This window comes from Doryrhamphus excisus, unplaced genomic scaffold (assembly GCF_037039965.1).
Source record: "Doryrhamphus excisus strain RoL-2023G ecotype Guam unplaced genomic scaffold, RoL_Dexc_Guam_v1.1 HiC_scaffold_24, whole genome shotgun sequence".
Classification (NCBI taxonomy): domain Eukaryota; kingdom Metazoa; phylum Chordata; class Actinopteri; order Syngnathiformes; family Syngnathidae; genus Doryrhamphus; species Doryrhamphus excisus.
In genome coordinates, this window is record NW_027621862.1 from 5,494,062 (window position 1) to 5,505,328 (window position 11,267).

General features: G+C 41.4%; 1 protein-coding gene across 4 annotated transcripts; it reads right to left on the reverse strand.

Moving 5' to 3' along the window:
- Nucleotides 1-481: 481 nt before the first annotated feature.
- telo2 (TEL2, telomere maintenance 2, homolog (S. cerevisiae)) lies at nt 482-10,798 on the reverse strand. Of its 4 annotated transcripts, XM_078788834.1 has the most exons (21): nt 10,586-10,798; nt 9,718-10,063; nt 9,378-9,652; nt 9,236-9,304; nt 7,892-8,039; nt 7,590-7,692; nt 7,450-7,518; nt 7,250-7,391; nt 7,041-7,177; nt 5,617-5,702; nt 5,434-5,544; nt 4,771-4,859; nt 4,608-4,699; nt 4,327-4,443; nt 3,425-3,496; nt 3,193-3,351; nt 3,019-3,110; nt 2,837-2,936; nt 2,686-2,750; nt 1,849-1,964; nt 482-912 (listed from the first exon to the last, which is right to left on the reverse strand). In XM_078788834.1, the coding sequence occupies exons 2-21, from the start codon at nt 10,056-10,058 to the stop codon at nt 791-793; spliced, it is 2,505 nt and encodes an 834-aa protein (XP_078644960.1). In that variant the 5' UTR covers nt 10,059-10,063; nt 10,586-10,798; the 3' UTR covers nt 482-790. The 4 variants fall into 4 exon arrangements, 3 of the variants coding, with proteins under 3 accessions (XP_078644960.1, XP_057917716.2, XP_078644961.1); XM_058061733.2 differs by lacking the exon at nt 10,586-10,798 and having other exon boundaries at nt 9,718-10,067; XM_078788835.1 differs by lacking the exons at nt 3,425-3,496; nt 10,586-10,798 and having other exon boundaries at nt 9,718-10,067.
- Nucleotides 10,799-11,267: the final 469 nt, after the last annotated feature.

The following is an 11,267-nucleotide window of genomic DNA, read 5'->3' on the forward strand; positions in this document are numbered from 1 at the left end:
TGCCGAAATGATCCATGAGTAGTTCGGCCATTCTTTTCAAGCTAGTCATGTTAATTCATATACTGTATGTCATTTTAGGTTGAGTAACCCATTAAGCGTGAGTAAGGATGGGTAGTCGTGTTGTTGCTTACTATTGAAGAGCCCCCTGCTGGACATTATTCATAGTGAAAAGCAAGCTAAACAATAAACAATTTAATATTTGCATGCACAAGTGTATTAAAATTGTTTTATTTGTACACATTTTCAATAAAAATATAGAAATTTAATTTGACAAATGACAGCATTATTTACATATTTAAATCATTGTTGAAATAATGTCATAGTCAGAAATGTACACACAATCTAATCTAAATGCACATGTACAGTTCCCGCTAAATGGTCTATCTCTCTAAAAGCAACAGGATTTCTGTGAGCTCATTGTCTTGTGAAACTATCCCTTTATGTCACGGGAGGATGCCTAATTCATTTTTTTTCAATATGTATATTCACAGGATGTCCTTTGCAAAACAAAAACAATAACAGTGAGATCTGCTTGTACAGGAAAGAGCCATACAAAAAGGATCATCCTGTACTATATAAAGGATATCCTCTTTGCATAATACTACACAATAAAAATGACACATTTTCTTCACTTTATGCATACGTAACCTGATGTATCCATAATGTACAATCAGACTAAAATGAGTATTGTATTTCTTCTGCGGGGCGTCCTGTTCCAGGGAGTTTATCGTCATCATCACTTGGGTATGATGCAGTCATTGTGAGGACGAGGTGCTTAGTTTCACTTTGATCAAGATTCAATGCTGCGGGCGTGTGGGTTTTGGAGCTCTTTCTTCAAGCTCTTATCCATCAGTACCAGACAGTGCACAGCCAAATTCCTGCAATCGGCATCCAGATCCCCCTCAGCTACATCTGGGAACAGCAAAGCACACAAAAAGCTGACACGGATACACTTTTTGTTTGCATTTTAAACAGGAAATAGTGATTCAGCTCCTGGCAACTATTATGTGAAACTACTTTGAGCTGCAGGATGGACAAAAAAAGAATACGACTCATTATAGCAATCACGTCACAGACAATATGCATATTACAGGACATCCTGAATCCTTGTCCTCTTCCCAGAAATCAGTGCAGCTGTGTGTACAGTAAACCTCGGATATATCGGACTCGGATATATCGGAAATTCGCTCACAACGGACAGATAAAAAAGAACCAATTTTTCTGTAATGCATTTCCAATAAAAAATCATTGCATATATCGGATTTTTTATAACGGATTTCACCTATTTCGGACAAAATCTCCAGTCACGTTCTAATTTCCCTCGCATATATCGGATGGCCGCATCGTGGCCTTTGATCCATCTTTGATCCATGTTCACAGCCAAAGCTGAAGATTATAACATCTTTGTATGAATTACAGACATGTACAATGAAATAAAAAAAAATTCTCAAATCTGTAGAAATGCCTTCTTGTTGCTATTAGCGAGGTTTAGAAACCAAACGATAAACGTAAGTGCAAACGATAATGACGTCACATGCTATTGAAATGGATGGGATCCAATAAAGTTAAATTCTCATTACCTTACGTCTCTTTTCATTGCCCAGTCCAAGTACATTGGAAACATAGTCAAGGAAGTGCCTTTTTATAATGGATAAAATCCGATTTACGCATATACCGGATATAAATCCGATATATGCGTAAAACGGACATTTACCGGTATACGCATATAACGGATTTCGCTTATATCGGACAAAACCAGTGGGAACAATTGAATCCGATATATCCGAGGTTTACTGTATATTCGGTCGGTGTATGTGTGTTTGCGTTTCATTGAATGGGAAAGCCAACCTGCCAACCAAGATCTGGTTTCAAAGAGCTGGTCAGCAAGGTCCACCAGAAGACTTTGACAGGGCATGGCCAAGAATACGGAGCAGACAGCAAAGAGGATGCCTCGTCTGACCATCCTTGGGGAAAAAAAAACATTTACAAATAACATCACAGCTATAAGACTAAATCTTCTGTTCTCACATATATAATTTTCCATGATCATTATTGTATTTGTTTATTATCATGTTTGAGTTCAATTCCACTCTCGGCCATCTCTGTGTGGAGTTTGCATGTTCTCCCCGTGCATGCGTGGGTTTTCTCCGGGTACTCCGGTTTCCTCCCACATTCCAAAAACATGCTAGGTTAATTGGCGACTCCAAATTGTCCATCGGTATGAATGTGAGTGTGAATGGTTGTTTGTCTATATGTGCCCTGTGATTGGCTGGCGACCAGTCCAGGGTGTACCCCGCCTCTCGCCCCAAGACAGCTGGGATAGGCTCCAGCACCCCTGCGACCCTCATGAGGATAAGCGGTAGAAAATGAATAAATGAATGAATGAATGTTTGAAATAAAATTTCATTTCATTTTGCACCCATGAGTCAATTACATGAACAATTTTGGCTTAGTTTTTACACGAGGATGGCATTCAAGATGCACCACTACTGATACTGGAATAAATTATTAATTATTAATATTAATTATTATTAATTAATATTATATATCATTAATAATTATTAATTAATATTAATTATTATATAATTATTATTCATGATAAAACACCAGCCAGCATAATAATATTTGGTATTACTATTAACGCTTAAAAATCTAACACTATTGCATTTAAAAAACATCACTTACTGGTCCGCATGGTAGCGCAACGCCCACACAAAATCAAGCAGGGCATGACCCATTTGTGCAGCTATCTGTTAGAAAAGTAGAAAATGTTATTATTGGAGAACCATGGAAAATAACTGCTATGTGAACATTACAAGTAGAAGACTGTGTGTACTGGTGCATTCACTGCCAGATACATAAAGAGCCCCAAGGTGTGGATCAGCCTGCCCAATACCAGGTGGTCACTGCCCAACAGGTCAAAGGTAACCTGAGGCCTAAAAGACATTAAGTGATTAAGACATTAACACACATTTAAATGTTTTCTATTGCAAGCTCACATGCAATTATCTCACTCACTTGTCATAATTCCTGAGGAGAGGAAAAAAGAAATATCCAGCCACTGGTGAATAACGGTTGGCTGCGGCCTGAAGTGGAGGCTGTGTGACTCCCTGTAGCAACAAGACACAATATTAAAGCATAAAGAGTGTGCATTGTTTTCTGAAAAGTTCTCAATGTATTTGGTTGAACTACCTTACTGACACGCTTGGTCTTCGCTTGAATGCGTTTCTCAACAACCTGCTGCCAGTGTGCAGTGTTGTTAGCTGAACATGAGGTCAAATTCGGAGCTACAGCTGTATCTGTGTAGCCTGGTGTTGACTCAGACAGTTCCTGAGCTGCTGCAGCAAGAACCTGGTAAGTACATGACAGCATTTTATGGACCCATGAAGCACCATTCAATTTGAGCCTGTGTTTTCTTAAAAACCTCTAACATGTCCAGCCGCTGTCGAAGGCTGTAGTCTAAGGAGTAAAACTCTGTGGTGAGGTACTCTGTGACCTGTAATTAACAATTATACAACATGATGAGGAATGAGTGTCATAGTATCGTATTTTCTGGACTATAAGTCGCTCCTGAGTATAAGTCACACAAGGCCAAAAATGCATCATTAGGGAGAAAAAAACATAGATAAGTCGCACTGGAGTATAAGCCGCATTTACAAACTACTTGACCAAAACAGACTTTACGTCATCTTGGAAGCCAAGATGACAGGGGCATTTGTGTTCTGTCGTGTCGTTCTCAGTTGTCTTTGTAAGCTAACTTTCATTCATTCATTTTCTACCGCTTATCCTCACGAGGGTCGCGGGGGCGCTGGAGCCTATCCCAGCTGTCTTCGGGTGAGAGGTACACCCTGGACTGGTGGCCAGCCAATCACAGGGCACATATAGACAAACAACCATTCACACTCACATTCATACCTATGGACAATTTGGAGTCGCCAATTAACCTAGCATGTTTTTGGAATGTGGGAGGAAACCGGAGTACCCGGAGAAAACCCACGCATGCACGGGGAGAACATGCAAACGCCACACAGAGATGGCCGAGGGTGGAATTGAACCCTGGTCTCCTAGCTGTGAGGTTTGCGCGCTAACCACACGACCGCCGTGCAGCATAAGCTAACTTCTACTGTTTAAATATTGAATTGGTAAGGAGTAGGAGATATTGGTGTGAAAGTCCAGAGTGCCCTCTTGTGGCTGTCTGTGAAATTATATATATTTTCATTTATAAGTCGCTCTGGAGTATAAGTCGCAGGAACAGCCGACCTATGAAAAAAAGTGCGACTTATAGTCCGGAAAATACGGTATATGCAGTATGAAAGGAGATCATACCGGGATGCAGTCAGTGACCACAAGCGCCACCATGATTGCCTGTCTGAGAGCCAGGAAGCCATGTATGCTGTATTTATCCTCCATGTGAAGGAGGACTTTGGTTAGCTGGACACTGATCTGAGACATAACATGAAATGTCAATTATACACTCACTAGCCAGACATTAGGCACACATGCACAATAGAGATTATTCCAAGTGTACATTAAAAGTCCTCCATCATTGAGGACGTGGTTTCACTTAGATAACATATTAATAAACAACTGGTGTGTTGCCATTGTACCTCTTTGGTTGCAAAGGTGTTCTTTCTCACCAGTCCCTCAGCGACACTCAAGCTGAGCTCCACACGCTCCGACTCCTCAGAGCACATCAAGCCTGAATGGTACAAGATGACGATGTCAGGACATGATGAGCGAGGAGGAAAACCGAATCGTGTTGAAACATACTTTCCAGACAGTCTCGTAGATAGCGGGGTGGCGAGACTTTATTCATTTCCTGATCTGCTGACATGTCGTAGGGGGTGAGCTCGTCATCGCTGCAACAACAGTGAAAGACGTACAGTTAGCAAATTGCTAGAAGTCACTTGTTTGTGTAAGTTTGGCGCCACCTGGTTGTTGTCATGTATGATCTCCAGACACCAAAGGCATTCATTCATTCATTTTGTCACAGGGAGTGCTGGAGCTTATCCCAGCTGTCTTCGGCCCAGAGGCGGGGTACACCCTGGACTGCTGGCCAGCCAATCACAGGGAACATATAAATAACTATTCACACTCACATTCATACCTATGGACAATTTGGAGTGGCCAATTAACCTAGCATGTTTTTGGAATGTGGGAGGAAACCGGAGTACCCGGAGAAAACCCACGCATGCACGGGGAGAACATGCAAACGCCACACAGAGATGGCCAAGGGTGGAATTGAACCCTGGTCTCCTAGCTGTGAGGTATACGCGCTAACCACTCGACTACCGTGCAGCTCCTACACCAATTACAGTAAAAAAAAACAAAAATGACAAACTTGAAAAGGCATCCAGTGTACTCCTACCACTTTGTAGTAGTGCCCTAGACATGTAAATCTATTAATGATATAATTACACTGTAAATACTTACCTGTCCAGGTCGGAGTCTGCATCAGTTTTTAATGGTTGCATTTCCGATTCATTTTGTGATGGTTGACTACATGTGGATGAATTTGCTGGGATCTCTTGAGGAGGGATGATCCTGTAGACGATGTCGAATAAAACCATCATTACACCTTAATTCATCATTGCTGAAACAATAAAATATATTTACCCGTCTTCCGATTCCAGGTCAGATTCATCCATATTCATTGAAGTCATAAGAGAAACAATCTCTTGAGTTTCCTCATCTTGTTCATACTATAACACAGAATGATAAGTGTTCAATAGAATCGGGCAAACTGTGTTCAAATGGAGATTCAAATGCGTGCATTGAACTATATGGATAAAGGTATTAAAACATTCCACCTAGACAAAGGGGAGAAGCAAGAAAATGTGGAGTTGGTCCCCACCCTGCGTAAGTGCGCTCACATGACAAATGCAGTGCACCGTCAGCACGCAACATGTGGGGGATCCTAACTACCCTCGATCATGGGCATCTCGTGGGCATAATCGTATAAAGGGACGGACTAACTTGAGTGGTTGCAAAAAAGGAGCAAAGAAGAAAAAGAAGAGAATAAGGTTTTGGATGAAAATGATTGCTTTAGGCTGCACGGTGGAAAAAAGTGGTTAGGATGCAGGCCACACAGCTAGGGGACCCGAGTTAAATTCCACCCTCTGTGTGGAGTTTGCATGTTCTCCCCGTGCTTGCGTGGGTTTTCTCCGGGTACTCCGGTTTCCTCCCACATTCCAAAAACATGCTAGGTTAATTGGCGACTCCAAATTGTCCATAGGTATGAATGTGAGTGTGAATGGTTGTTTGTCTATATGTGTCCTGTGATTGGCTGGCCACCAGTACCCCGCCTCTTGCCCGAAGACAGCTGGGATAGGCTCCAACACCCCCGCGACCCTCGTAAGAATAAGCGGTAGAAAATGAATGATTGCTTCAAATATATCACCGTTTTTGTACACTGTCTTACAGCCAGACAGTGTGCCTCGCAAACTAGCGGTCATGCATTGGTGACTCAGTCTCTGTGGTTCTTTTAGAGTTGAGACACTATAGACAGATTCCTGCCAGGGAATCCTTTAATCACTTTTTTATGCGTGTGTTTATTTGGTTTATCTGGTCATAGAACAGACACTCGAGACATTCAAGCACACTGTGTATTTCTGAGTGTTAGTGTATATACGTATTCATGGGAACAGATTAATTGGATTCCCATTGCTTTACGGATTCAGTTGTCGTATGTTTCGGCCTCTCAAATGTGAATACAGTCGTCAGTTAATTGATTCCAGAACCGACCACGTGAATTTCTACAAAATAGGATTCAATTTCATTTTTAACATGATTAGAGCCCTGTAACAACCCTATAGTCATCTTTATAGTCCTATTATTTTTTTGTTTACAACACAGGCTACAGGAGAAAAAATAGGTTTCCACCGTATTGCAATCGGCACTTCCGGTAAGTGCACATTGACAGTAAACGGACATGCGTGAATTGCAATAACAGCGATACAGCTAATATATAATGACATCAATCTCCACCATTGATAGTTAACCGGTTAGGGAGTGTGGTTCAAGATTTGATGGCTCATGACCTGAAACGTCAGCTTGGTTCCATTAACATTCATGCGGGAGCTCAGACACTCCCCCACCACCATGCCCATGCGCCTGACGCGGTCCAAGTTGCTGTCCAGGTGGCTATGCATGCCTCCCAGCATACATTGCAGCAGCTCTACACCAAAACAAACATCATCAGTGACGGACATCAAATACAGTAAGGGGATGAGACAAGGAGGAGTGGTACCCGAGCGTAACTCTTGCAGCTCTGCGTCATCCAGGAGACTGACGCATAATATCAGTATCTTGCTTACGTACAGCTGCTGCTCCAAAGGAGTGTGTTTCACCGCGCTGGGATTGGCCCATGCTTGGGCAATGGACCGCAACACCTATGAAGAGACACACTACTAGAATCCTACGAGGAATCATGTTACTAAACGCACCTACTTTGATTAACAGGGGTCTTCTGTCCTTGTCTGCAGCGAGGTAACCTAGGATAACTCTCAACACGCGCGTCTAGGAGGAAAAACAATACATGTACTATCATATTAATCATTAATTACACTGAATGTACTGTAATAGCTTACCTCATATTTGTATTGTAGCAAGAGCAGTTTATGTGTGATGACAAACTGGGCTGTTTTATTGGTTAAAACGAGATTCCCCATGATTCTACCCAGAGCATCAGGCCTGAAAAATACAGTTGCACTTATGCGAATCATGTGAAGATCTCATTCGCTTACACACATGCAGCCCCGAGTCCACAACGAGGCTTAATAGTTGAGAGCATGCTCACTCTCTTTTGTGCTCAACTCACAAGAGTTTGTCTTATGTTCAGAGTTGTCTTATATATATTCAAAGTAGAAGATGATTATCCCAGCATCCTCACCCACGGACAGCCTGCACCAGGCCGGTGAGCACGCTCTCTATCCATCGCAGCGGAACGTTGTCCAGAAGTTTATAGCAAACCCTCCGCCACACCATGTCTGTGCGTGTGAGTGCAGACATTCGATGGGACATTGTTGCCAGCACCAAACCTACACAGACAGGTGGAATACATAAGATACGGGTCTTGTTATCAATGACAGCATTCAACATTAGACGTAGACGAATCAGTTATTGGGAATATTTAAGGTGGAAGGTGGAACTAGGGAACACTCTCGGGCGGAATATTAGGCAGCTTTTCATGACACTACTTAACAAAAGGCTTATTATTATTTATTAGTAGCTTAGTAGCAGCACAGTTCCATAGTGACAGGTAATAATAATAATAATAATGAGCCACTATTTGGCATATCTAAAGATTGGATTGACTCGTACCGTATACTATAAGACAACTTGTTATTGGAAAAAGAAATTCTAAGACAAAATCAAAGTTAAAATAATGCATAAGGCTAAAAAACAACCAATTAGCTAAAAATGTCATCCAATACTTCTCTACAAGAGAGGAGAAATATGATCTCAGGGAAGAAGTACATTTGAAACACTTCTATGCTAGGACTACGTTAAAAAGCCATAGCATTTCAGTATGTGGAATCAAACTATGGAATGGATTGAGTAAGACCCTCAAACAATGCACAACGATGAGCCAATTCAAGAAACAATACAAGCAGTTGATGTTTGCTAAATACAAGGATGAAGAGTCTTGAACCAGTCATGATGTGCTATATATATATCACTATATTGACACTTACTATGGTACCCATTATGTCATTGGATGCTCATATCACCTCGTACTTCGGTACGTGACAAAAATAAATTAAAAATAAAAAACTTCAACTATATTAGTAAAGCAGGAAGTGAACAAATGTAAAAGTAAAAGGTAAAAGTACCAGATGGAGGGGTAGGATTTAATAAGCTTTGCTTCTTCCTACTCCTTTTGGACATGTGGAACTGTGAACTGATTATGGGATGCACTCAATTGTAATCTGATGCACGTTCAAATGAAATAAAACCATTACCAAAGACGAGTAGAGAGCAATTAAAAATCAGGTTGACAGTTATTTGATGACTGACTAATAAACAGCTCTCTTTGGGGCGGCTGCATCTCTCCAGGTCATGTGTGTTTGTGTGAGTGACAGGAAGAAAAGCTCTGTTGTCCGGTGCCACTTACTAATTTGTATGTATAAATCTCTATACCTTGGCTGACATTCTCGGCATAAATATAGTGCAATGGTCGGGTAATGGTTCAATCCGGTATATGGGGTTTGAAATACATGCACTGTATACTTACCACTATGTCCTTGGGCACATAGTTTTCCAAGTGTCTGAGCCACAAATACCAATGAACAGCTTGTGCCATCTATTAAATACCAGAAGACAAATTAACAATCAATATTTATGTATTTAAAAAATACACAAATATGGCATGTCACCTTTCAGTGCCTTGCACGTGCGCTCCAAGGCAGTGAGCATCCCTGCAGCAAGTTGAGGATAGTACTGCTGAGGAAGGAAGGCGGGTTTGTTGTTGTGATGCAGCTTATTGGCAATGAGGTCAGGCAGTGCCACTATTCGCGCTAAGAGAGTCTCTCTGAGCTGCGGGGAGTCAGATTGCCCTTCCAGGCAGTAGGACCACAGAAGGTCAGACAATCGACCCCTCTGAAGGAACTTCTCCATGATGCCGATCAAGTGGTCCAGATTTGAACCAAGCCTGCAAAACACAGCAGATGTTAAAAGACTGAATGCTATGTATGCTTCCTTCTGTGCATTTTGCACCTTAGCTCGCCAATTCCCTCCATCAGCACCGGGAGAGCCTGTTCAGGTGGACCACAGAGGAAGAGTCCATCCCATAATTCTGAGCGCTGTTCCGCAGTGAGGTGGTGCAACCAGTCTGCTTGAATGTTGTGTACTAGGACCTGGAGAGTGCGAGTGAAGTGAGACCTCCTGAACTCTGCTCTCTGGAGTGAAGTGGTTGGACTCTGTGATCCTTCATCCAAGTAAGAGTAGATTGTTTGAAGGGCGTTGATGGCATCTTGTTGTGGGGATGACAAAGCCAGGTTCCTCAAACACTGGGACATGTCTAGACGAACATCAGGTGTCGGAATAGGAGACTCCATGTTTACTTTAGACACCCGTAAAAATACAACAAAAGAGACAACAAAAATAGTTAGCGCTTAGCATTCAGCAATAATGTTTGTGAGTCGCATTAGCAAAGACTTAGTCAAGATGGCTCAACATAATCCAATGTATCAAGTACAGTATCTATTATACGGTCATATTACATAACGCTATCTAGTAGCAATGTTACAAATTTCTGAAATTACTACAATTGAAAAAATGAGTTATTATATATTTTGTAGTACGGTTGTCCGTAGGTCGGTCACAGCTTTTGTCTTGACTCAATGTTAAAGCAATGGGGCCCAGAGGCACCATTTCATTTCAAGTCGGACAGAATTAATCACAGACTTGAAACACAAACTTGCTCAATTTTATAACATTGCTAAAATATTGGTTTGTAACATTGCTGCTATCAAGTAGCTAGGAGAGATGAATGCATGGAATTCGCAACCTTGTTTAACATTTCAGACATAAAACCAGCATTTTCTTTCGAAACTAAAGTAAAACAGAAACGAAAAAATCTTACTTTTTGTATTAGGAGCAGTATTTCAATGAGAATTTCATCCAGAAAGACATGTCGCGCCGTGCTGCATGAAGCACTGGTGTGACTTGGTGTGCGGTCAAAATACGTTCGTGTCCGCAAGAGGAAACAAATGGTTCCGCTTCCGTGAAAAATGTCATTGGTCTGTTGTTTAAAATCTGGTTGAGGGACGTTATTGTCCATCCATTCATTTTCTATACCGCTTGGCCACATTAGGCTCCCGGGGGTGCTGGAGCCTACCCCAGTTGTCTTCGGGCGAGAGGCGGGGTACACCCTGGACTGGTGGCCAGCCAATCACAGGGCACATATAGACAAACAACCATTCACACTCACATTCATACCTATGGACAATGTATCTATTAATTTATATTTATTTATATTTATAATTTGTATACATTTATCGATTTATATGTGGGTCAATAAACAGAAAAACTGAAGTGGAACTGTACACCCAAATTATGCACAATCCAAAATATGAGGCAAACACAAGTCAGTCATTTTATTCCTTTTATTTTCCTACTCATACACTCACTTACTTGTAGAATTTCTCTTTTTACAGTGGCTGAAATGGCATTTCCCACTTCCTGATAACTTGAGAATATTCCCAAAAAATAATATACAGCTTTAACCCATACGGTTACATAATTTATACATTTATTTTTGAAAA

Coding starts and splice junctions, on each gene's coding strand:
- telo2 (XM_078788834.1), bottom strand. CDS start 10,058: ATGGAGTCTCCTATTCCGACACCTGATGTTCGTCTAGACATGTCCCAG. Junction 9,305..9,377: donor CACGTGCAAGGCACTGAAAG/GTGACATGCCAT, acceptor GGTATTTAATAG/ATGGCACAAGCTGTTCATTG. Junction 7,693..7,891: donor CTGGTGCAGGCTGTCCGTGG/GTGAGGATGCTG, acceptor TGTATTTTTCAG/GCCTGATGCTCTGGGTAGAA.